Raw genomic sequence first — 25986 nt, 5'->3', positions numbered from 1 at the left:
ACGAAAGTGACATTTGATATGAAAGACACATAACCAAATTTATGGTGGTTGATATTTATCGAAAAATTTAATAAATTTGGGGTTGTTTGGACGCTATCTTTCCAAATATGTGATTAATTCAGTATTTCGATGGCGACTTCGGAAAATGAGGGTAGCTTAAATCAGTACACCGTCGAGGAAATCAACTACAATGAAATTCAGAAACTTGAGGTAACATAGCCCTCCGTAATGGACACAAGAAACGTTTGTGGTTTCAGGCAGTCGGTGAGGGGAGTTTTGGCGTAGTTTATAAGGGAATCTGGCGCGATGCGTACGTAGCGGTTAAAAACATTGTCTCTGAGAATGACAAAGACGCTTTTATTGTGGAAGTCCGACAATTATCAAGAGTCAAACATGAGAATATTGTCAAGTTGTATGGGGCTTGTACCAAAGCCCCCAATATCTGCCTTGTAATGGAATATGCCGAAGGGGGTTCTCTCTTTAATATTTTACACCATGCACCTAATGTACATTACACAATGGCTAATGCCATGGCCTGGCTTTACCAATGTGCTAAAGTAATGCTTAAATCACAGTCAAAACCCATTTTAATTTGATTTTGCAGGGAGTTGAATACTTACATGGCATGAAACCCAAACCTTTAATCCATCGAGACCTCAAACCCCCCAATTTACTTCTAATTAACGGGGGCACCTTATTAAAAATTTGTGATTTTGGTACTGCTACTGATATGACAGCTATCATGACCAACAATAAAGGGTCAGCTGCATGGATGGCCCCTGAGGTAATTTTGAGACACTTTTGACTAGTTTTCAATACATGTTTACAGGTGTTTGAGACATCAAATTATACTGAAAAGTGTGACGTATTTAGTTGGGGCATAATACTCTGGGAAGTTTTATCAAGACTTAAACCATTCTTCCATATTAAAGAGTCAGGTTATCCTTCAGCTTTTATGATCTTGTGGGCAAAACACAACGGAGCGAGGCCCCCTCTAATCAGGAATTGTCCCCCAATAATTGAAAAGTTGATGACACAGTGCTGGGATCAGGAGGCGGCCAAAAGACCGAGCATGCAAGAGGTAATGGCTGGCATAACCACACTTTTTGTGTCAAAATTAGTCTTATTTAGGAGTATCCAACTTCCGAAGTCTGATTATGACATGTATTAGACAAATTAGTGCACTTTGGGTTTGTTTTCTGTGATTGAAAAAAAAGTGAGGTTATGTAACACAAAACCAAAATTGAGATTTGGCTTTACAGATTGTGAAAAAAATGGAAGTCATTTGTTCCTTGCTTCCGGGTGCCGAGGAGCCATTGCAAATCATCGACGGAGATGACGTTGTTTATGAGGAAATTGAAGAATATGAGGATTGTGTGGAAGAAGTAGACCAGTTTCCTGTTAGTACCAACGGCGACAACTGTGTGAAGTCGTTGCCCCAACCTAGTGCCGAAATGTGTCAACCCCTCAGTTTAAAAATAAGCCCTGTAAGTGCAATTTCTGCAAAAGTGAGGTTATGTTACATGACGTAATTGTCTTTTAATAGAATCTGAGTAAAATGATTTGGAACGTTTTTGATTAATTGAGTCGTTTTGTTACAGGATGCGTGGGATTTAAAGGATGTCGACATGCAGCTAAGAACCATGCCCGGGTTTGATAAGATGGTACCAAAAAACGGTAGGCCTCATCGATTTTCTTATGGCTTGTATGTAAATTTAGCCGCCACCGAGAGCATTGGCTTAGTGCATGACTCAGCCGCTAACAACTTGCAATTCTTTTAAGAGAAAAACACTCGAGGGCCAGGTGTTGGGGCTATAATTTTTATTTTGTCGCAGTATTAGTCACACACGGACCAATAAAAATAAGATCAAAGCCGAGTCGACTTGTCTGCACGGATTCGTCGCGGTATTTTTATCACTTTGTGACCTTAACGTCGTTCAGGTCCGGCGCTTTAAACTCAGTTTGGCCGAAATTCCGTTTCCTCCTCCTAAATACGTGCTAACCAAAGGGGCATCTGTTTTTAGACTCGCTGACTCAGCGAGACGGATTTAGAGCAGTTTGTTTAGTTGGAAGTTTCTTGATCGGCCTGCCAGGGCCGGCCTGTCTAAAATTGAACGCCGGCCTCGGAAATCCGGAAAATGTGGAGTTTTATTTACAGCTTTTACGCACTTTACCACCTTGATTTGAGGTCATTTCCGGGGAAAACTCTGTAGCAGTTTTGTTAAAAATGTCGGGGGGTTATTGTGGTCGGGGGGAGGTGTCAAGACCACTTCTGGTCGTCCAGATTTCGTCGATTTTTGTGAAAACTCGGCCAGTCCGTCGCTGGCTCTCCTGGCCTCTTCTCCGTATCGCTATTTCAGTTGCACCCATACGGCCGTTGCCAGTTTCTATCCAGCGGCTGGTAGTCTCGCATAGTTTTTCGAGTGGCCCCCGAACATAAACAATTGACACGTTCCTATTGATTCTATCCGAAATCTTATCATGTTTCGTATCGTTTGAGATTTTTCCTCGATTTTTGTACAATGTGTGATTGTCCGAGAGCCAGCGTTTTTACCACACATGAAACTCATCGAAGTTGGATCATTTTCAAAGAGTGCAAGACTGATAACGGTAAATAATCGATTTGATGGATTATTTTTACATAAAGTAGCCGGGGAAGGTCTAAAATAAATTCGGCCACAATCTTCTTAGTCACGTTTTTATTTTTGAAAGGACGGATGTGTAATTAATCGAGTTTGTGATGTAATGTCATGGAAATTGCACGTCCGGAAGTGCATTCGTGGCGAACGGACCACCTGGACGATGGCGGCAAACCGTAGTTGTAATTAAAAATTTTTCACCCCTGTGTAATTCTAACTGAATGTTTTCCGTTTCTATTGTCTGTAAGCATGATTTCTTATTGTATATTTTTTGTGAAAAATTCAGCAAAATGAGTGAGTTTTCCAAATTTTAATTAACAACAAACTTCGGTGGGTTATGGTTTGGTTGACCTTGTTTTATAATGTGTTGGCGTCTCTAACCAATCATTAGTGGTGATGACTGATGAAATATGAAAGAATTCACAAACACAAATTTTGGTCAATGAGCTTTTGGTTTTTCATTCACATTTGTGTAGTCAGTTGACACAAAGATTGGTTATTTTCTTACTATACAACCACATCCTTTTTTATTTTTATCAGAAATGATTAATTTTTAAATATCTAGTTTCAAAAATCCAGTTTGTTGTTTAAAGAAAACTTGCATTAATTTAGAGTTCCTATTGCATTTTTTCATTTAATTAAATTGAATTCATGTTTGCAAAAAAATTAAATTTACTTCAACAATAAAAAGGAACATATCTTTGCTCTTTGCAGTGTAAACAGAGAAATGTGTTGTTCTTTTGACTTGCTATGCAAATACACAAATAAATTCTTAGAAATTTGTTGTTGATTGTCGCCAAAAAGTGAATTTCATAGTTGTTTAGTACATAAACAAACAAATTCTTGGGAAAATTCACACTTTTAATTACGTTGACGTAATAGATAGAATAAATAAACAAAAGTTAACTCTTTTTGAAGTAAAAGTGCAAAAAATGTTTTTAATTGTTAATAAAAAGTCGTTTTAAAGTGAAATGAATTTTATACGTAGGTACATATTTGTTTACCAAAACATACACAGGTATTTTTTTTTTCGTAACTTCGAATTTAGTTAAAATACAGTCATTATTTTGACAACTATTATCGATTCGAGTTGTACCACCATGTACGATTTAATTGTTTTAACTATTCGGTATTTGGTGTAATATGAAAATATAATAAAAAAAACTATATGACAGAATAAAAAAAAACAAGAAAACAAACCACTGTATCCCTGCGAATATGCTTCATAACATAATAAAAAAAATCCTTTTAAGAAATGCATAATTTGGTCTGCAGTCGATTAATACACTGGCGGACATAAAATTTTGGACGATTTGTCATTCGACTGAAATAAAAATGTAAAACGAGCCTTAGGCAACTAATCTCACTTTCGGTTTTTGTAATTTTTATTCTGATAGCTAGAGAAAAAAATGACAACAAATCAAAATAATTTATTGAACTAAAAACACGTACTGCTGGCATTATTGTTTCGGAAAATCGCTGCCAAAAATAAATTTAAACTAGTTTCATTCAACATTGACATTTTGTGAACTGACATAAATTTGATGTCCAAAATTCTAATAATAATTAATAATTTTGTTATTAGGAATAAAGGTGATAGTTTATGTGGCGAAGCTGAACGTTTATTTTACCGAACGCAGTGAGGCAAATAATTCAGCTGAGCCGCATAAATAAACTCAGTTTTACTCGAAATAACATACACTATTTTATTCGCAAACGTCTTCAGGTCGAGAGTAAAGAGCAACACTATAATTAGCAAGTAACTGAACAAAATAATCACGTGAAATTATGTGAAACTCTTTGTAAGTAGGATAAGATACCAGGAACATAAATATTTAAAAAATTCTATCTTTCAAAAATTCAAAAAAATTTGACTTTTTGGTATTTGAATTATGTTTATTTGATATTATCATCGATAGTCTTGTATATAAAACTTCGTCCGAGACTTTGTCAATAAAAGCCACAAATAACGTAAAATTATTTTTCCTACGACCCTAACAGAAAGTAAGCTTTCCACCCCAATTTAGAAAGAAAAGTGGCCAAATACCTCCCCCATAGAAATGGGAAAACATGCCGCTAGATTTAATGGCGATAGTAGGATATCAAGAGAAACTGTTAGTTTTGCTGGGTCGGTCGTAGGAAAAATTATATGTATTACACTGGAGGAAAGTGTATTTTCCTCTCTGGGTGGTTACTGCCCTTGACAAGTCTCGGGCAATTACTTCCATCTGTGGGAGAAAACGCTCCACTTTCCTCCCTTGTAATACCAATAACTATTTCCCACAGAAATAAATAATTTCGCGAGTGCTGAAACACAGTATGTGGACACTTTGTTTTTCTACTAAACGCCAACCTGATAACTTTGAATCCCATGGTCTAAATTGGGAAAAAAATTGAACAAAATATAAAAAATGGAGATTCTACATAACAGTTCCTTTGCAGTCTACAATTGTTGTAATTATTTTATTTTCAGTTTATCTATTAATAAAAAAAGGGTAAAAATACTAAATGTATGCGATGTAATGTCAAGTTACTAAAATAAATGTGTATCAAATACTTTCCGCAATGCTTTTTTAAATATTTCTTGTGTTTGGTCCTTATGCAGATGATTGTGGTTCCAATTTCTTCCTCAAGAGCTCTGGCCCTCAATATTGCTCATCTGCGTCAAAACACAATCAAATTTTTAATACCCTCCCACACAGTAATCATTCTTGTTTGTCTTTCCCCAAAAATCTGGCATTAGTTCAAACCGCATAGTCTCTTCCTTGTTTATAACAACAGAAGTTTATTTACTTTAAAATCATTTCACGTTTTCCACCAGGTTCCAAAAACACAACGGTAGAAGCAGGCATAGAAAGCACCAAGTCGACACCTGACGGCACCGATCCCGATTTAGATAAAATGTACCTTTTATTAGAACCACATTTACGACCTGCCACTCCAGATGCCGACAATCCGCAATCAATGGCGCTATTTGAAGAACACAAGCAATTGGCTCAGGAGTATTTCAAGGTAATTTTATAAATTACAATAAAAAAAAATGGACGAAATTTTTGCTATAGGTCCAAACTGAGCTCGCGTATGTTTCGCAAAAGAAAAATAAGCTATTAGCGGCGCAATCTCAAGAACAACAACAACACACCAAACTTCTCAAAGACTTGCAAGCGGAGAAAGAGTCCTTAGTCCTAGTGAGAGAGTTGCTAAGTCGGCAAAGAGAAAACAATAACGCGGCGAGAAATAACATTGATAACTGGGTTTTGGTACCCAGAGATGGTACTAACACGGACTGACTTATTTATTACCTCGACTTTCATTTTCCTCACCCTTCATTGTTTATTTATCAGAGTGTTTTTATAGGATTAAGCTCAATTTTTATATGTGTATATGTAAATAAAGTTGGTTATTTATAAGTGACGCATTATTTATTGGTATAACAGTACCAGACCCCTATAGTTTTATCACCTCCAAGACAAAAAGAGCCAGGTGTAGGTAGTGCCAGGTGTCGCTTGATAAAATTATATAACTATTTCACCCCCATAGTGAAAAATCACCGATGCGGAATGAAAGAGAGGAAATACGGTAATAGTTTGAACGATATATTGGAGACGCACCTTGTCCGTAAAAACGGAATTTTTCAAGTGTTGAGCGGCCTTGAGAAAAATGTTGGCATGGGGGCACCTGGCCCGGGCCCATAATTTGAATTTTGATAACAATCGGAAAACAGATGGGTCATATTCAGTAAAAAATTGAATTAATTCATAAGTCAAGAAGCACAGAAGTGTGAAAAATGAGTAAAAAAGTGCGAAACTATTTGCTAAAAAACAACAAAAGGTTTGAAAACATACAGAAAAACCTCAGAAAAAAAGTTCTGTATGTTTTTGGACGATTTGTCATTAGACTGACATAAAAATGTAAAATGAGCCTTATTACACTAACATCACTTCGGTTTTTGTAATTTTTATCCTGTCAGCTAGGGAAAAAATGACAAATCTAAATAATTTAATGAATTTATATAAAAACACGTACTGCTGGCATTATTGTTTCGGAAAATTGACGCCAAAAATAAATTTCAACTAAAACTTTCACGTCATTCGTAAGCGTGGCTTAAATTGACATTTTTTGAACTGACATAAATTTGATGTCCAAATTTTCGTGTCCGCAATTGTACGTTTCAAGTGCTTTTACCTCTGTAAAGAATGCATTGACAAAAAATGTAAAGTCCACTGTGAAGTTGGTCATTAACGAATGTTTAAAAAATACTAACTAAAAAAAGTGAAAAAGCTGTTTAATATTAAATTATCAAGAAATTTCTGGCAATAGAATTTGGTCGACTAATATGCTGTTCCAAATTCACTAAAATGTGACAAGTGAAGAATGAAAGTGTCTTTTATTTTGACAAGTTGACAAATGGTGAGTTCATTATTTTATTAATGATTTCATTTGAGTAAATTGTGTGATAACAAACATAGTTTTTGTAAATCCCAGAAGTTGCGGCCTGAATTTAGCGTTTCGGGAACCCCCCGCAAGGTTTTAATTTCTTTTTAACCACACCTCATAAACAAGTGTACCAAATAAACAATTACGTGAAATTAAAAAATCGGCAGTCTAATTTATTACCCCGTAAATAATTAATTATTCGGAAACGTTGTTTCGTTCGTTTCCGCCTTTGGCGAGGAAACGCGAGGGCGGTGTGTCCGGTTGAAAGTCGGCGTTTTTGTTCGAACCGCGAACTCGAGTGCACCAATTCTGCGGTGATGTTGAGTGCCTTTAAAATTTAAAAAGTGTCTTTGAACAATACAAAAAATGCCCCGTTGTATGACTTGTAAGTATTTAATTTTGTCAAGTTGGTAGTAATTTCAAGCACGCGGCATAGCCCACTTGGTAAACAACATCGAGTGGTAGTTACCACCCCCTGTCTCGGGGCCCCACTTACAAGATGAATATTTTACGACGTGAGTAAACATTCTAAGGCGAATAATGCACCCCCGCCAAGGGGTGAAAAATCTACAATGTCCATCGCGTGCGCTCGTCTAGTGGCATTTCACCCTCGATTTCATCAAAATGTTCTTGGAAATGTCCAAACAAGCTCAATGATGAATTGCTAAACACCGCGTTCGATAAAATCAATTGGTAATTTGGCGCCCAAATTGGAGCATCCCCTATTATTCGCTTTGTTGGCCGAACTTGAATAGTGGGAAATTTTTAGATTTACGTGTGGGGAAATCGTTTGAGGTTTATGAGCAAAATTGGACCCGAGGGATATTAAACTTTACTGCACGAATACGTAGCGTTAATTGGGGGTGATTTTTAAAAATAGACGATTTCTACAAAGCGAGTAAATATTTAATTGAGAATAATGACGACTACAAATCTGGTCTTTTGTATCGATCGTGAAATTATTCTGCTGAGTAAGCGAGATAATAAATTTAAAAACGTGTCAAAAGCGTGTTACAAGCTTATTCAAATTTATTTTATAGTTCTTGTGACTGATACGTCTGTGGGAATCCCAAAACGATCACATTGTTGCCAACGCGTTTTTTGACACCTTGAATACCAACCTTCCGCAATATTACGAAAATTATAACTATTAAGTTTGCTAGGCGAGTGCTACTTCTTGTAAAAATCAATACTGTCTATAGAATTTCACAGGAAGTTAAATACTAAATTATTGCATTGGGAAATAAGTATGTAATGTGAACAAACACTAGGCAAAAAACGATTTTTTGTAATAAAATTCGTACACTTTATTATTTGTTAATACAAAACTAATAAGGTGAAGAAATAGAAATATTTAAATTCTAGGAGAAAATTTTCAATATCCTGTTGCTCACTTAAGTTTTTATTACCAATTTGCGTGTCAAGCAGCTAATTTTTAAATATCATTTGGCTGATTTACGCTCTTTTTGAATTAGGGCGTTTTGCTATTTAAAAGACACTTTTTGTGATTCATATATTTGAGCAAATTAATTACTGAAAATTTTAAAAAAAAATTCGTCCGAACAGGGAATAAAGTGACGCTTTATTCTCTTATTTTTGACTAATAATCGGATACTTTATTCCATCGGGAATAAAATAACTGAAATACCAAGTTTTACTCTTGAAATAAACTGAAATTAAATGAATTGAATCTTTTGAATGTTTTTTAACATAAACAAACTCCTTGATTCCGATCTTTCTTTCTTAAAATTGCAATTGAATGAACTGAATTTTTTGACATTGAGTATTTGACTAGTATTTTCTTATGTTATTATTAAATTAGTCTGTTAAAAGAAAAATTTTGTATGCATCGTTAATCCCTCGAATTAAAATCCTCGGTTCCCTTCGATGGCATCAATTAAATAGTTGTTTATTTCCTTGATACATAAATAACTACAAATATTTCAAATACATGGTGTAACAAAAAGACGGAGACAAAGAGTTACCTGAGATTTCTCAAGTCAAAATAAAGCGATTTAACCCAACTTACCTCTATACCAAGTTGCAGTTAGAGTACGCCTATGAAATTTTAATTTTTTTGTTTAAAAAGACACTAAAACCTAAAACAATACAAATTTGAAAACAATAATAGTAAATGGGCAACGTCCAAAATACTATATTTTTTTACTCTAAAACCAATAAGGCCGATACATTTTTTTTTATTATGAAAATTTTTAAAAAATTATGAACCTTTAAAAAATAAATACGCCACTCGAATTACGTATAACAAAAATATGGCTTAAAATGTGTCAAGTTGTTAATAAGTTAGTACTTTACAATAAAAATAAAATAACAGAAATAACACCAAAACATGTGGTCAAATTGCCTTTACCACATTTCGATTATCCCCCTTGAAAAAGTTATGAAAGAAAGACAAAAATAAATTTTAAACTTTTTTTTTTAAATTGACGCCCTATGGTGCAACTTGGAATAAAAAAAAAGTTGGGTTAAATGGCTTTATTTTGACCTGGGGAATCTCGGTCACCATCTTTTCGTTACACTCTGTATATAGAAAACAGAGGCTTTATTCTGTCCTCTCGTCCAAAAATTTAATGTTTGAAGCCTATGCAGAAGTTTTTTTTTTCATATTAAATCATCAAAAATGTTAAAGAGAAATATATAAATATAAACAGAAAATAAAAGCCTACAAAGAATAATCCAAAAGCTGCAGTAATGACTTTCTAACGTCCACATTCTTGATAAAATATTAAAGAAGCTTTTAGTGAAAACACTTTTTTTAATGATATACTTCTTTCAAGGAAAACAAATTTACAAATAACTGCCTATATTATGGAGTTTTTTTTTATTTTCCAAAAAATAAGTTACAAAATATTTTCAAATTGAATTAACGAAGTTTTCAGGAAGTAGTCCTATTTTCTGGGACACTTCTTATAACTTCCATTTTTGTACTTAATTTTTTTTATTTTATTCAATAGAATTTGTAAGTTACGTGGTATAAATTATAATAGACGAATGAGACATTTTTTTGTGGCTGCAGTAATGATATAATTGATTAAATGAGATTGATTATTCTTTTTTGTTTTGTGACTAAAATATTGTTTCAGTTTTTTGCCCCCATTTTTTTATAATCTGCCCCGCACAATACGACCCTTTAAAGCCACCACCCGATAGCGTAATAGGTCGGCCTTAATATTCTTCACAAAGCACTTTTCCTTCTATTAATCGCGCCTTTCACCCCATCCCCGTCCATAACAATTTTTCCCTGTCGCATTAACCGTCACTTAAGTAAAATCCAATCAAACTTATTGGCGTATCGATGTAATCGAGTCAGACATTCGCTGGGAAAGCAGACAGGTGCGAAGTAAAGGGTCGCGACATGCCCTCATTCACCCCAAAATCTCCCCCAAAAAACTGGACAATTTCGTAATTCGGCCGTGCAATTATTAGATGCGTTGTTTTTTTCCCGATTTGATCGTCGATGAACGATTGAGATAGCAAATGTCCATTAAAAGGGGATGTTGGAACTCCCCTTCTCCCAACGGAAAATTATTGATCGCAGACAGTGGTGGTCATTTGATGACGTCACGGCGGTCGAATCGACCGATTTTCCACATTTCCACGACACCCTGCTTTCGCGGTGGAAAAGTGCTAACTGATTTTCTGTATCCGCAGAATGGTGAAGAAGAAATGTAAAACGAAAATGTGATCCTCGGTACCTAAATCCGTCCCAATTTGCTCAACGAAGCTCAAAATGAAACTGGAAGTGCGCAAAAAGCTCGAAATGGAAATCTGCGAAGAGAAAAATTTCATTTATCAGTGCTCAAAAGACAAGATGGACATCGTCCAATTAGCTCAACCCGAGTATTTGCCCGAAGGAGTCCAAAACTGCATCGAAATCGACTCCAGCAATGTGATCAGCATCCCCGAAAACCAAATAGTCAAAATCCAGTACCGCGGAGAGGATGGAATTGTCAACACTGAATACATCGTCAATGAAGACATCCTCCAGAACCTCGAAACCAATTACCTCGACATCAAAGAACCAATTTACAATCCTTCGACGTCGAAACAACCCGACGACCCCGCTATCCTCAGCCCCAAAAGCGAGAATGAAGACATGACTGAGACGGATTTGACCAGTTTGAATTGGTTGCACAACATTACGAATATCATGGCAGTGCCGAATTTGCCGACGCCACCGGTGTCCCCCAAACCCAAGAAGAAGACATCCAATTCGAATCAAGAGGATTTGACTATTAATATTAATTATTATAAGAAGAATGGTGATAAAAAACCGCCGTTTTCGTACGCGACGTTGATTTGCATGGCGATGGGCAAGAATGGGAATAAGATGACACTGTCGGCGATTTATCACTGGATTAGGGAGAATTTTTTGTATTATAGGAAAGCTCATCCGAGCTGGCAGGTAAGAATTGTTTTTACGGAGGAAAATAAAAGTTTTGTTTGAAGCGGAAATAAATGTAGAGGCGGAAATAAAATCCCATTTCAATGCTTTAAAATTGTAATTTTGTAAGTAGATACAAAAAATACAAAGTGGTTATAAATGATTTTCATCTAGCCAGCTGTGAATTTTCCATGTAAAATAAAAATTGCCGCTTTACGAAAATAGGGGTACCTACTTATTTTAACTCAAAATTAAAAATTCGCCGTTTACTAAGCGTCCACTTCAAAAATAGACTTTAATTATAAACTTGTTTTGTATACATTATACATACTTGTATACATTATACATGTTGTATACATTATTATCAATTATTATTGGAAATTAGTTGAAGCAATAAAAGTTTAATTAATAAGTGACACTAATGACAAAACTAGAGCTTTCAAAAAAGTAGAGCGGAACAAATAAAGTAACTTGCAAAAAAATTCCAAAGCTGGCTAGACGAAAATCATTTATAACCACTCTGTACAATTTGGTTTACAAGCCCCATGCACAGCTGTTTTATATTCTAAACGAATTTCAGTTTTTTTAAACCTGTTTGTAATTACAGATTTTTTAAATTTTATGATAAATATTTTTTTTAATAAATCTGTAACTATTATAAAATTGATTAATAGAAAAATATGAGAAAAAACACATAATACATAACATAAAGCCAGAAGTTACGATACATAAAATGTGGTCAAATGAACTACAAACAGCTCATGATGTTTATTTCTCGTTTCGTTTAAGTAACAAGTAATTTAAATTCAAAATCGCTAAAAATGATTCAAAATTAAGCGAAACCGAAATCAAAAAAACCCCTCGTTCGCGTTGTTGATTATTATTAAATCAAATAAATAATACAGTGAGTGGCAAAATTATGGAATAATCTTATTTATTAAAACTGAAAGATCAATTTTCTTTTTATAAAATACAAAATTCTCAATGTGATTTAAAATTGTATGTTTGTTTTTTGTTGATATTATTTCTTATTTATATATTTATGATATTATTTCTTATATTATTTATTATTATTATTATTTTTTGGTGATTTTTTTCGAAAACTTTATGTAATATTTAATATTTAGGTGTCGTCATTTCAATAATAAAAATCTATCGCATTGGCTAAAAAAACTAGGGTTTCCATTAAAAAAAATGTTACTAAAAACCAAAAAAAAATTAAATTTCAAATCAAGTTGAAAATTATGTATTTTTGACCTGTTCGATCATTTTTGCCAAAATAATAGTATATTAAAGAACAAGTTTTATAAGGGTTGATTTGGCGCACGAATCCCAAATTAGAAAACGAGCCGTAGGCGAGTATTTTATGCTATTTTTTCTAATTTGCGCCCCCTTTTTTCTTATTTTGTATATATATTTTTGTCGTGTAGAGAATTTTGTGTTAGTTGGTATTGGTTGGTAACACTCGACGCCCACCTGATTTTTTGAATCATTTTTGCCGTCTGCCATTTAAAATAAAATTTACAAATTATTAGTTATTAGTGTTACAACATAATAATAATAAATAAAATATGAGCCAACAGAATTAAGTTTGCACTCCGCCCGAAATTCGCGAAATTACCGAAGCAACAACGCAAAATTTGTTACCTGACTAGTGAGAAGCGACATACAAAAACTAAATAACCCTAAATTCATTAAAGTACAGTATGCTTTTATAGATAGCCCTGCTGAGAGACGTTAATAAACATATTATAAACGCAAATTCGAAAAAATATTTTCAGGTTTAATAAGATTATTCCATAATTTTGCCGCCCACTGTATAATCAAAGAACTGTCAAAATCTGTATATTTATCACTATCGCAAGTCGATGTTATAATAAAAGGCATTTTTTAAATTAGTTTAGTTTCATCAACTGCTTTTTTTGCAATTTTTAGTATTAATTTTAAAAATCACATCACGAGAAGTTATAGAAATACAAAAATAATAGTGTTTTAATGATAATAATACTAAAACTTTATAATAATGAGTTATTGTCATTGTTAGAACAGACGTTTATAAATTTGGCGTCATAGTAGGCGGTGATTTGAATGTATTGTGAACGGACCACAATTTTTAGTACGTCCGGCGAGGTCTCAAGTGTCATATTACCAACTTTCAACGATGGTTCGTTCACAATCAAACTTTCATGGATAGCTTTGACGCCAAATTAAAAAAAAAAACACTCGTTTCAAAGTGAACAAAATTAGTCATTTGGCTCCTGAAAATAAAAATTAATAAAAATCATAATGCCACAAAAAATTTCATCGTATTTTGAGAATGAAGTTTTGTTTTTGAGTTATGCGATTTTTTTTCGAAATTTGATTTGTTGAAACTGTTGATACAGTATAACAATAATTTTACGCAACATTGCAAAGTTCATAAGTTAAAACAGTGCAATCAATAGGAATTCCTGAAGTAAGAGAAAGACGAACTATAACAACATTTTCTCTTTCCCTCAAAGCCTCTTTTCCGATTTGTAAACTTGCTGAGGAAGTGTTAAGATCTAAACAAATTATTTTAAATTTAGACCATAAAAATGAATGTATTGTCATCAAAACAATTTCACTTTTCATTGTAATAAATGCAAAAATTAGCAGTATGATTTGTGAAGAAACTGGACTTGTTAGACTTTTGTACTAGTTTTTCAGTAATTGGAACTATTTGCATTCAAGACGACTTTTACATCGCAAGTGTAATGTGTGAATTAAAATATAAAAAAAAACATGCTAGATATTACAAATGTCCCGTTTTTCAGAACTCTATCCGCCACAACCTCTCTCTGAACAAGTGCTTTGTCAAAGTGGCGCGTTCCAAGGATGAGCCAGGCAAAGGCGGCTTCTGGAAACTCGATCTGGAACGCCTTGAAGAATCCCGCCGTTCAAAACGCCGATCTAGCCTCACCGTCCGCGTCCCCAGAAACCGGGACACCCCCCATAAACCCGTCCGCAAGGCCCGTCGGTATCGTCCACCCCAAAGCACCGGCGAACGCAAACATAACATCCTGTCAAACATCTCGATTTGCGGCGAGACCGATATTGAAAACTGCGACGAGGACGACGAAAAAGACAAAGAAGTTAAAAATGACGAAATCATGCCGGTACCCAATCAAAATGTTATAACCGAACCGGTCAATCAGTTACTACCCGAGGATGAGTTAACCGGACTGCTACTAGCGACGAATGGTTGGGATGAATGCCAATTGGAGATGCTAGATTCGTTGCTGGATTCTTTGTAAATTGTCATTGTCATTTGTACACAGAGTGGTTTGTGCCTTCTTGTGTAGCACAGTGTGTTAATTTTTGTACAGTTGCTCTCGAAACTCTTCCGTCCAATATCTGAGATAGTTTTAGAGGATAAAATATTTTACTAAATATATTGTTAAGAGTGAAGTGAAACCGTCCAGTCGGTCGCACTAGTGGGTCTCCAGTTCGAACAAACGAATTACAGAGACCTGTTTTGCGACCGGCATTTGTTTGTATTATACACGCCTATTATTTATTTATTTTTGTTTGATCCTAGAATCAAATATCAGGATCTAGTCTTAGTTGAGATCTCTACTTTACCAAAAGGGTATTTTTTGTATTTTGACAAACTAATTAGGTCATAGATTTTGAACAAACTGTAAAAACTGTATTCTAGTCTTTTGCAATATTTGTAATTTTACACAGTTTGCTCAAATGCAGCAATATGATTGTATTCTACCATTCAAATAGAAGTGAACTGTATGGTGTAGTTTTAAATAAAACCACCAATTATTACAAAATAAATTTAATAACAGCTACACTGGTCTTGGAACAAATCGGACGAGCAGCACCGTCTCTGACTCAACCAGCAGTGATGTTTGATTATTTCAGCCGCGCGCTCCGCCATCATCATGATAGCCCCATTGGGGTTGCCACTGGGCAAAGTCGGTAAAACCGACCCATCGACCACATACAATTTATTCGTCCCTTTCACTTGAAAACTCTCATCGATTACTTGACCCAAAGCACAAGTGCCGACAGGGTGGTAACTTGACAAAGTAAAATGACGGACGTAACACTCCCAATAGGGCCTAGTGTCAAACCCAAATGCCTCACAACCCGGAAATTTGACTGGGTTCAACTTAGCCCCCAAACGACGCATTGGTGGAGTCTCCAAAAACTCCTTTATCAGTTCAATCCCCTCCAAAAGAATATCAATATCGTAATTCTCTGATAAGTAATTCGGATCAATCAATGGCGGCGTTTTGGGGTTTTTATTTTTCAGTCTCACAGTCCCCCGACTTTTGGGGTGCAAAACAACCGGAAGAATAGTCATAGTCGACTCGTTCACTTTCCGAAAATAACTCTCCCAGAGTTTTTCCCCGATACCTACCAAACTTCTCAAGTAGGATCCACCATCGATAGCAGCACCATACGGCAGAATCATAAACTGCAATTCGGGAACTTTCTCATTCTCACTATTAAAAAACGCGATATTTTCACAGCCTGGACTGGTCCATGGACCTTTCCCCAATAAAAAATATTTGAAAGCGCTCCATGGCGATAACATTTGTTTCACACCCATATTGGGGGGCGATTCGAGAGTAATAAGGTCTAGACCAGTAGTCACGTGGTCTTGAAGGTTGTCACCGACTGGTAAATCAACCCTTGGGGTGATTTTCATTTTTTCCAGGTGTTTTCTTGGACCAATCCCTGACAACATGAGGATTTTTGGAGACCCGATCACACCGGCCGAAAGAATGACCCCCTTGTTGGCTCGAACGTGGTAAGTCTCGTCCAAGTGGGTATATTTGACCCCATATGCTTCATAATTGTCTTTCAAGAGGACTTTTTCGACTAGAGAATTAGTTATGACGACTAGATTTCGTTTTTTGTTTTTTTCTAATTGGTGGTAAGGCGTCCAGCGCTGACCATTCCGCATTGTGACTCTAGTTGCCGAAAAACCTACAACTTTGTATTGATTTGGGTTAAAAATTGGTATAGTGTGTACCGGGTTCTGAGTTCACCCCATCTGATATTCCAAAGCCGAGACACAAACCAGCTTGCAAAAAATAATCCGATAAATTCGATTTAAATGGCATGTCTTCGACAAAAACCGAACATTTGTACTTATTTGTTTTGTTACTTTCTAGTTTTTGAAAATAGGGGAGTATGTCTATTGTGTAATTGTAATTACAGGAATCTTTATACCAGTTTGCGAAATCTTGAGGGTGGCCCCGAACATAAATCATATTATTTAACATCGCCGTGCCCCCCAGCATCTTCCCCATGGGCCAATGACTCACCTGTGCCAAATTAAATACTGTGACAGTTTTTAAACTACATGCTTACTTTTTTCTCAAGCCCCCAACAGGCATATTTCTGAGGCACTGTCCGATACTGCCAGTCAAAAACCGAGTCTTGTAACATGAGACCCACAGTGGGAATTTGCAAAATACCATTTCCACTAGCTCCAGCTTCAATTAACAAGACTTTTAGTTCAGGACTTTCAGCAAGTCTTCGGGCGACAATACTCCCTGCTGAGCCGCTACCAACTGTTTTATTTTAAGTAATTTAGTTAAAAACGTGTGTCTGTACTAACCTACAATGTAATCATAGGCATGATCCTTAAAATCCAGTTCTCTACAAGCGAAGCACTCAAAATAGTTTTGAAAATAGACAAATCTGAGATATAGCCCAAATAAATTAACAGCAAGGACGTAGATACTAATGAAAAATGCAGGAGTGGAACAACACATTATGTTTTATTCAATTTTACACGGGAATTTTGAAATGAAAAAGCCGAAAATTGTCAAAAGTGAAGTTATATCGAACAGAATGTGAGGTTAAAACCTTTTGTCAAAAAATTTAGATTATTTAAATGTTTGGACCGATTGTTGTAAAACACACGTAATGTTTGATTTCTACTAACTCACATGATGTACCTCTGTGTAGATATATCGTAAGTTGTTTAATTTAATTACAAGCCTAATTTAATTAATCGAACTTTGCTTACAGGTGTTGAAATCTGACGCAACATTTTGCTAAAACACTCGTTTACTTATGAGGTTTATCAATTGATAGATTAACCGGAAAATAACGGATCGATTTTGTTGATTTTTAGACCATTATAGTTTTTGTCAGATTTGAGGTTATGTGCCACATCTTCACAGCAAACCTCTCCTTAAAATGTCCACATCAGAAATGAAAAGAGAGATAATTGACGAACTGAATAAGAAGTACGGCAAAGATTTATTAAATTACGAAAAATGTAAAAACATCTTCAAGCAATTGCAACAAAAAAAGTCTGAGATTGAGAGAGAGGTTTCTAATGCCATTTACACAACTTTCTGTCTTATTCTTGTTTTTAGATAAATTTAAGTGATGAGTCATCTTCGATTGGTAAAGTTGTCAAAGAGGCTGAAATTGCTACAGAAAAAACAAATCTTTGTTTGGAAAAAACCACCGATGTTATTGATGAGATTAAAACAAATCTTGTTGAAATTGAAGATGTGAGAAGAGATGTGCAGAAGCGTCTCGACAAGCTAAATGCCTTGCAATCAACATTACAGTACTTAAGAGTCATACAAAGAATTGAATTTTTGAGGTTGGTTACCCTTTTCACTTTTTCCCTTAAGAAATAATCGAATTTTAGTGGAGAATTGGAACGTGAATTTAAGAAAAAAGACGATGAGCAGTGCGTCACAATTTTTGCAAACTTGTGCGAAATTAGCCGTAATTTAACTGACTTTCAAGGTACCAACTTAAGGAATTATCTTAAAGACACTCTACACTACTGGCATAACATACTCAGAGAGAAATTAGCGAAGTAATTGTTCTAACTAGTTAGTCAAGTCCTTATAGTTTATTTTAGGGATTTTGATGACGTAATGAAAGCATTGAAATGGCCATTCGTTAGTGCAAACTTCAGTCTTCAAACCCCCTCTTCAAATAACATTCTAAAATTACAAATTGTGGCAGAATATCTCCTCCAAATTGAACTTCCAAGTGAAACGGTTGATCCGAGAATAACTTCAGCCCTTTTGAGCGATTTTCCACCTCTTAGTCTGCCTGTCATGCTTCTAGTCCAGCCTTTAAAAAAGAGATTTTTGTACCATTTTTATGGGGCCCGTCAGACCAACAGGCCTGATAAGCCTGAATGGTACTTTACTCAGATTTTAACGTGGATCAGGGACCATTCCGATTTTTTAATCAAGTGGATACAGCCCGTTATTGATAAATTGGGGCTTCACCACATTGACGCTAAAGTAATTTTCTTTTTCTTTTTAACCGTTTCAGTTGAATTTTGCTTTGTAGTTGGAATTCATCAGAGGCCTTGTCCAATTAGCTGTAGAAAAATTAAATTCAGACCTTCCAAACTTACAATTTGACGATTTCACTTTTTCGCACTCTATAGATGAGGCACTTGGCTTTGATAAAGAATTGCGTGAAACTTACAGTTATCCACCGAATCAACCGAGTGTTTTAGCCGTTTTAACTCAAGCTAAAATTATTATTAAATGGATGGCCATGGAAAAAAAATGTGAGTTGATTTCAGATAAGTCGGTTTAAAATTATTTCTTTTATTAGATGCCACAGAAAAAATGGACGCGATGATGTCTTCAACCACAATTGATCCTTTTGAGCCTCTAACTTATGATATCGAAGATTTAAAAATTACAACATGTGCTGATGCTTTTATTACGCTTCTTCAGACAATAACAGAACGTTACGAGGCTTTACCACAACCCGGACATCGTTTGCAATTCCTAGATCTTCAATTGGAACTATTGGATGATTTTAGAATAAGATTGTTGCAATTGGTTAACGCAGAACATGAAAATATAGTCGAATCGAAAATTCCAATGATTGCTAACACTATTTATTACATAGAAAATGTTTTAATTGATTGGGGAGCAATGTTGGTACGACTGAAGCTCATTTCTAATTGCGCGACTTGATTGGTTACAAGTGACTAATCAAATCAGATATTACAAAACTTTCAGCCAATCAAATCGCACTATTGCGACACTATACTAACTCATTTTTTTCAGCACTATTTGAATTTATATTACTACAAAAGTCAACTGAATGATTATAAAGCACCCACAAGTCCTTCAAGTGACTCCGACGACTATGACCCCACGAATATAGAAAGTGAGACCGTTTTTGCCGAAACTTTATCACTTTACAGACACATGAGACGCGACTTGTTATTTAATTTATCAGATTATGTCATGTTAGAAGTTAGGTCACAAGGTAAAGCATACAGGAGAGAAAGATGGTCTTCTATGAAAGTCGGTAAAGATATCAAAGGCCTATCTTTGACCCCCACAGCTTGTCCTATTTTTGAAATCGTGGCTAAAAGATTACACCAACTGCAAAAAACTCTAGCTTCGAAACTATTTACGATACTTTGGCGATCAATTGCACAACAATTAGATAATTATCTTTTTGAGGATCTCGTTTTGGATAATAGGTTTAACAGTGGGGGCGCTCTACAATTAAAGTATGATATAACGAGGAATTTACTTCCATTGTTTTCACAATATACTGAAAGACCAGAAACTTATTTCGTTCAGTAAGTTATTTCTTTTCCATTGAGGGTGGAAAATAATAAAATGTTGCAGGATGATTGAGGCTTGCAATCTTTTGAATATAACAAAAGGATCAGCTTTGCTACTACGGGAGACTCTCTTGGCCCTTGAGGGGGCCACAGGTATTGAAGATTCACGAGGGAGAGCTCTTAAAGAAGTTGGAGTGGTCAGTTTTACCCCAAAAATGGCTGTTAAAATTCTAAACCAACGCACCGATATTACAATTAATAGAATGGATGTTGATTAATGCATTTATTATACGTTTTGTTGAAATATTTTGTAATAAAGTATTTGTTCTCATAATTGAGCTTCATTGAATCATCCTGTAAATATTCAGTAATTTTCTTGGGGAATTTGGTTCCACGTGGTTGTCAGCTCTTAGACAAATGGCGTTTACTTGTTGAAGGTGTGAAATATTAGTGAAACAAGTCCAGCTCTAAAAAACAATAATAAGTGCAGTGAAGTTACCATTAATTGCTAGTTACATAATTAAGGGATCGGACAATGGCCTCAAAGGGAGGAAAATACAATAAACCGTCGTGGAGAAGCCAATATAGTGGTAAGTCACATTGCATTCCACGCGATTTGTTTAAAACGCAATATATTATCAGAGCACGACTTTCGTGGCGGCAACGACACCCGCAAAGTGAGTTTCAAGTCAAACAAGTATAAAAAAGACAATAGGAATTGGGCAGCAGCGGGTAGAGCTTACCTGGAAGATGAAGATATCGACATGGGGGGCTCGTCCGGGGGTGGGCGAAATTTTAATAGGAAACAATTCAAAGGTCGACGGGGCGCTCGTGGAGACTCCCCGGCACCTAATCACAAGAAGCGGCGGCTTTTGGAGGGCCCTATGAGCTGGTTTCGTGTGACGGTAAGTAAGGAAGAAGGGTGTGTGTTTTTGGGTTTTATCATGTATTTCGGTAGTTGCCTTTTGGGAATAAATACGAGAAATCGTTTATTTTGAAGACGCTGCTTGAGAAGATTCAACCTTTGCCCTTATGGCCAATTACGGTAATTATTTGTTTGTGTGAGAATTTTTGAATTGATTGTTTGTCTCTAGTGGAGTGTAAACGGGACAACTGCGACTTTTTATGTGGACGAATTTAAAGTAGCGGAAAAGTTACACGATTTAGATCGCCAGATTCAAATGCCTGACGGATTTAGGTTGCTGATTAAAGTCAGTAATGGGATTCCAAATGTTGACGTAAATAGTCAGATGAAAGAGAAAATTAAATTAACGATGGCGAAACGGTACAATGCCGCTAATAAAGCTTTAGATTTAACGAAATTCCACGCCGATCCTGACTTACAAGATTGTTTTTGTGCACTCTTTAAACCAATCGTTTTCATAACCGTTTTGGAAATAATCGCGGAAAATATTCCAGAAATTGAGGCGATAAATTTATTTGATAACAAAATAGCAAACTTGTCATATTTAAAGAAGACTAATGAGAAACTGCCTCATTTAAAAATCTTACATGTAGGAAATAATAAGGTAATGTTTGGTTATCAGGAATTTTATAAAACATTGAAATTTAGTTTAAGGATCTCTCAATGTTGGACCCTTTTATTGGACTACCTATCATCGATATTGTTTTAAATGGAAATCCATTGTGCAACAAATACAAAGACCAAGAGGCGTACATTGGGTAATGTTGAACTAATTTATTTTTTGTAGTCATCTTGTTATGAACGTGAATGAATATAAGGGTGATTGATTAAAGGAGAATATCACTTGAATAAAAAAGAGGTTTTTCTGACAATAATGGAATTAAAAGCAGAAAAATAAAACCGGAATTTGTTGTAAAGCAAAATTTCAAAGTCGTAAATTTTCGCGACAATTCATTTAAAACTAAAGTAGGATTACATGGGGTTTCATTGTAGCTGAATTCTGCATTTGGCAACTTTTTCTTATTATTTTAAAGCAATTAAGTCACTGAAGAGTAGTAAAATGATAAAAAAAGGTCACAAAGTACAAAACTTAAACATTTCCGTGAGATTATATATTTTTTTGTTTTATTTAAATGAGAGGAGATTAAGGTAAGGTGCGCTTTTACAGTAGTCATAAAACTTCGTTGAAAATGATATGTGAACAAGCATTGCAAGATTTTGCTGTTCATAAACAATGCAGTGATTGTAAGAAGACAGAAAAAATACATGGAGTGGAGCACAACACTTATATGTGTATAAATGAAAAAAAAAGCTCTGTTTATCAAGCAGACTACCTTTTATTGCACCTTAAATAATAAATGTCTCCTCAACAAAATTATTCTCTTTTTTTTTTGTTATATAATAATCTTGTGGAACTGTTACAAAAAATAATAAAAATAAATACTGTTAGAAAAGTTACAAACTTTATGCTCTTCAATGATGTAGTTTATTCAAAATTTGGTATTTTTGTTGTTTAATGCAGAAATAATGTAAATTGTTGTGACCGTGTAATGCTGTTTTAGTTTTGAATTTACGAAGTTCGTTGGGTTTCTTTGAAATTATGTAACAACTTTCTTTATCGGTTCCAAGATTGCAATGGCCTTTAGAGGTTTAAATTCCCAAAGCAACAAACTACAACGAATTTTTTACTGCTTTTGGAAACACTTTTGTTGACAAATTTTTATAGAAAATTAAATAAAAAGAACACGAAATACTTTGAGATTTTGTATTCTAAATTTTACAAATAAATGTGTTGGGGAAAGAGAAATGCCAGAAAATATTTTAAACTATTTATCTAACATTAAGTCAGAAGCTGTGAGATGATTATAATTGCATGTGTGAAAAAAAAAGTAATAGTTATCCATATTTATTGAAAAAATGCAAACCGAATCTTTTTTTACTGTGACAATATTATACCTTTTCGTAAATATTTTCTATACAAAATATTTTTTCTCACCAATAAAGTGACGAGGGTCTTTAATTGTTTCATCTCTTGCGTTTCCTAACGTTCCAAAAATAAAAGTTTTAATTTTATATTATGTAGTCTAAAAAATCCACTACATTTCGCACAATCAAAAAAGAAAAAGCAGGACAAAATTCCTGTAATAAAAATGGACAATTTTCATCACAGTTGTTCCTATTGGTGCTTCATCCAAATTGGAACAGGTGTATAACATAATAGTATCCTGTTGCACCATTAGGAGATAATAAAAACTCTTCCTTGCACAACTTCATACTTCAAGTAAAAAATAAAATCCTACACAATTATAAAAGCCATAATGTTCCATGCTTCAATGTACAAGATCTAACTTCGAATACGATTGATTTCGAATTTTTGAAACATAGAAAATAGTTCTTGTGAGATAAGGTGTTAAAGTTAAACTTTCTTGAATAAAAAAGTCTTTGATTTCTTATGGTTATAACCGTCGCAAATTTATTATAATGACGAAATCTATTCCAGACCACATTAAATTCTTACTGTTTTATTCATCACATATCACTATCAGTCATATCATTGTTTTTTTTTTAAGATTCGCACAGTTTTAAGTCACAAAACATAAAAAATAATCCACAGTTTCTGGGTTTACTTAAATGAAGTAAAACAAACTTCTGAGTTTTGTCAATATTTTTTGTTTATCTGATCACATTTCTCTTTCCTTTCACATTACCTCAAATATCGCTTAAAGAAATCGATAGTTTGTTAGTCTTAGTTCCATTTTGACTAAAACCTCTTATTTTTCATCTAAACATAAATGCTGAGCAAATCTCCATCTCCATTGTTAACACCTTCGGGTGACTTCTTCTCTTTCCGCAGTGAAGTCCGCAAACGCTTCCCCAAAGTAATGAAATTGGTAAGTTTATTAATTTTTTATTGTTTACCCAATCAAAAATAAGGTTCAAAGGACGGAATCGATCTACCCCCACCAATAAGTTTCGACATACAGGAAGAAACCCATTTACCAACAATCCAACAAACATTTTTATGTAATCAAGAAGGCGAATCAATAGTTCGACAATTCCTGGAACAGTATTTTCTAATTTTCGATTCGGAAAATCGACAACCTTTATTACAAGCATATCACGAGAGTGCCCTCTTTTCAATGACCATGTCGTATCCATATGGGCAAAGAGACAAAAATGCCAGTTGGCTTAATTGGTACACTACCGATAACAGAAATCTGCAAAAGGTTCAAGACCCAGATAGGAGACATAAATTACTGAAACAAGGCCAAGTCGCTGTTGTTTCATTTTTACAAGAAATGCCGCGAAGTAAACACGATATTCATAGTTTCACGGTTGATCTTGTTGTTTTCACGGTAAGTCGAGTGTTTTGGTTTTGTCAAGTTGGTAATAAAGTTACTTCAGCCACAAATGATCGTTTTGACGGTTACCGGAATGTTCAAAGAACTGAAAAGTGGACACAAAGTGCCTCCGACCCGAGCTTTTTTCAGGACACTCGTTATAGTACCTGCAGGATCAGGTTTCTGTATTTCGAATGAAACTCTACATATAACAAATGCCACAGATGAGCAAGCCAAGGTTTGTTGATTTAATTGTGTTTTCAATTTTTAATTGATTGGGTTAGAACATTTTCAAAACTGTGGTTTCGGCCCCACCTCCTACTCCAGTGGCGTCACCTGTGGCAACACCGGCTCCTATTGACGAGGCAACGAAACAACAAATGGTCACAGCAATGGCCGAACAATCTAATATGAATCTCGAGTGGTCTCGAAGGTAAAATATAAAATGTGGATTTATGTTATGCTAATTTGATTATTGTCAGATGTTTGGAGGAAACCCAGTGGGATTTTACACGAGCGTTGAGTGCGTTTGCAGGTGCACAAAAACAAGGACTAATTCCGCCTGAAGCGTTCGTTAAATAGTGTAATAAATTAAATTAAGTCATCATGGGAACCTTTAAATGTTGTTCGTTTTATAAAATATGTATTTGATAATGTTTATCATTACTTTTATTCGCCTTTATACTGTTTGTAAATAAAAAAACAGATTATGTTTGTGAATGAATAAGTTAATTTCAATGAAACCATGTAGTTATTTTTTATAATAAATAGTCCATAAGAAAAAGGTTTTTTTTTGGGGGGGGGGGGTCACTTGGGGTAATTTATGCCAAAAACGGATTTACTGAAAAAAGTGATCTGACGTGTTATTTAACACACTTGTGCGAAGGAAATAGGAAAGCTCTGCTCTCATTTAATATCAGAAACATAAAAGAGTAATAAAATGTCAAGCAGGTTTATTTATTGGATGAGGGGTTCGGAGTTAATGAAGCTATTATATTTATATTTCAATAATTTTGGGCTTGGAATTATCTGATACACACCTTGTTTAGAATTTACTGGATGATTTAGGACTGTGTGCTTTTTATTCTTAAACTTAAACGAGGATTTTATTAAAACATACAGGGTGAATATAAAGTATGGAACCAAGCGTTTTTTTTTAACATTTGCTTCCAAAAAAATAATATAAATTAAAGTAATAAAAAAATGTGATCAAATTTTGAGTATGAAATTTTGTTGTTTTTTTTGTCAACATGGCAACTTTTGTAAAAAAAAATTGCTAAAAATTAAATACAAAGTAGATAGTTCTAATTTCTTGATCATGACCTTCATGAGAAAAATGGTTTTATAGTAGGTTGCCATTTAAAAAAATAAAAAAATACAGAACTTAAAAACAAAAGAAAATAATTAGTTTAAGTAAAAAACGTTTGGTTTCATACTTTTTATTCACCTGGTATGTTACATCACTATTTGGAAAAAAAATTCTGGAAATCAAAATTATTAGATCATCAAAATTATCAATCTGTGATCAGCAATAGTTTATTGTGTCATTAGGAGTAAAAGTGATAGTTTATAATGACGAAGCTGAACGTTAATTTTGGCGAACGTAGTGAGTGGGTGTTCGGCCCAAGTCGCCCCGGCTGATAACACCTAAACTTACTTCTTTTTATCAA

General features: G+C 34.7%; 5 protein-coding genes across 9 annotated transcripts; 4 read left to right on the top strand and 1 right to left on the bottom strand.

The window, feature by feature from the left end:
* The first annotated feature begins 18 nt into the window (after nucleotides 1-18).
* LOC123016191 (mitogen-activated protein kinase kinase kinase 7-like) lies at nucleotides 19-6049 on the top strand. Its single transcript, XM_044416427.1, has 8 exons — nucleotides 19-210; nucleotides 258-557; nucleotides 605-784; nucleotides 830-1081; nucleotides 1263-1487; nucleotides 1602-1677; nucleotides 5461-5651; nucleotides 5702-6049. Exons 1-8 carry the CDS (start codon nucleotides 130-132, stop codon nucleotides 5927-5929), a joined length of 1533 nt encoding a protein of 510 aa, XP_044272362.1. The 5' UTR covers nucleotides 19-129; the 3' UTR covers nucleotides 5930-6049.
* A 795-nt stretch (nucleotides 6050-6844) lies between these two features.
* Nucleotides 6845-15286, top strand: LOC123003582 (forkhead box protein N2-like). Of its 2 annotated transcripts, none has more exons than XM_044396408.1 (3): nucleotides 6845-7049; nucleotides 10749-11502; nucleotides 14277-15286. In XM_044396408.1, the coding sequence occupies exons 2-3, from the start codon at nucleotides 10828-10830 to the stop codon at nucleotides 14754-14756; spliced, it is 1155 nt and encodes a 384-aa protein (XP_044252343.1). In that variant the 5' UTR covers nucleotides 6845-7049; nucleotides 10749-10827; the 3' UTR covers nucleotides 14757-15286. The 2 variants fall into 2 exon arrangements, with proteins under 2 accessions (XP_044252343.1, XP_044252342.1); XM_044396407.1 differs by lacking the exon at nucleotides 6845-7049 and adding an exon at nucleotides 7356-7461.
* On the bottom strand, nucleotides 15274-17672 carry LOC123003581 (glucose dehydrogenase [FAD, quinone]-like). Of its 2 annotated transcripts, none has more exons than XM_044396405.1 (4): nucleotides 17087-17672; nucleotides 16837-17039; nucleotides 16496-16790; nucleotides 15274-16449 (listed from the first exon to the last, which is right to left on the bottom strand). In XM_044396405.1, exons 1-4 carry the CDS (start codon nucleotides 17241-17243, stop codon nucleotides 15290-15292), a joined length of 1815 nt encoding a protein of 604 aa, XP_044252340.1. In that variant the 5' UTR covers nucleotides 17244-17672; the 3' UTR covers nucleotides 15274-15289. The 2 variants fall into 2 exon arrangements, with proteins under 2 accessions (XP_044252340.1, XP_044252341.1); XM_044396406.1 differs by having other exon boundaries at nucleotides 17091-17232.
* LOC123003580 (RINT1-like protein) lies at nucleotides 17137-20381 on the top strand. 3 transcript variants are annotated; one of them, XM_044396403.1, is made up of 10 exons: nucleotides 17137-17446; nucleotides 17503-17552; nucleotides 17609-17808; nucleotides 17856-18091; nucleotides 18140-18313; nucleotides 18359-18752; nucleotides 18802-19027; nucleotides 19075-19409; nucleotides 19539-20065; nucleotides 20115-20381. In XM_044396403.1, exons 3-10 carry the CDS (start codon nucleotides 17674-17676, stop codon nucleotides 20326-20328), a joined length of 2241 nt encoding a protein of 746 aa, XP_044252338.1. In that variant the 5' UTR covers nucleotides 17137-17446; nucleotides 17503-17552; nucleotides 17609-17673; the 3' UTR covers nucleotides 20329-20381. The 3 variants fall into 3 exon arrangements, with proteins under 3 accessions (XP_044252338.1, XP_044252337.1, XP_044252339.1); XM_044396402.1 differs by having other exon boundaries at nucleotides 17503-17808; XM_044396404.1 differs by lacking the exon at nucleotides 17137-17446 and having other exon boundaries at nucleotides 17489-17552.
* A 94-nt stretch (nucleotides 20382-20475) lies between these two features.
* On the top strand, nucleotides 20476-25098 carry LOC123004554 (nuclear RNA export factor 1-like). The gene is made up of 10 exons (XM_044397897.1): nucleotides 20476-20640; nucleotides 20693-20955; nucleotides 21009-21095; nucleotides 21145-21579; nucleotides 21624-21733; nucleotides 23830-23866; nucleotides 23918-24331; nucleotides 24381-24554; nucleotides 24601-24749; nucleotides 24799-25098. The coding sequence occupies exons 1-10, from the start codon at nucleotides 20586-20588 to the stop codon at nucleotides 24896-24898; spliced, it is 1824 nt and encodes a 607-aa protein (XP_044253832.1). The 5' UTR covers nucleotides 20476-20585; the 3' UTR covers nucleotides 24899-25098.
* The last annotated feature ends 888 nt before the right edge of the window (nucleotides 25099-25986 follow it).

This window comes from Tribolium madens, unplaced genomic scaffold (genome assembly GCF_015345945.1).
Source record: "Tribolium madens isolate multiple individuals breed KSU strain unplaced genomic scaffold, Tmad_KSU_1.1 Scaffold_1;HRSCAF=32;Tcas5.2_LG8, whole genome shotgun sequence".
In the NCBI taxonomy this organism is placed as follows: Eukaryota; Metazoa; Arthropoda; class Insecta; order Coleoptera; family Tenebrionidae; genus Tribolium; species Tribolium madens.
This window is presented reverse-complemented; position numbering and strand designations above follow the sequence as displayed.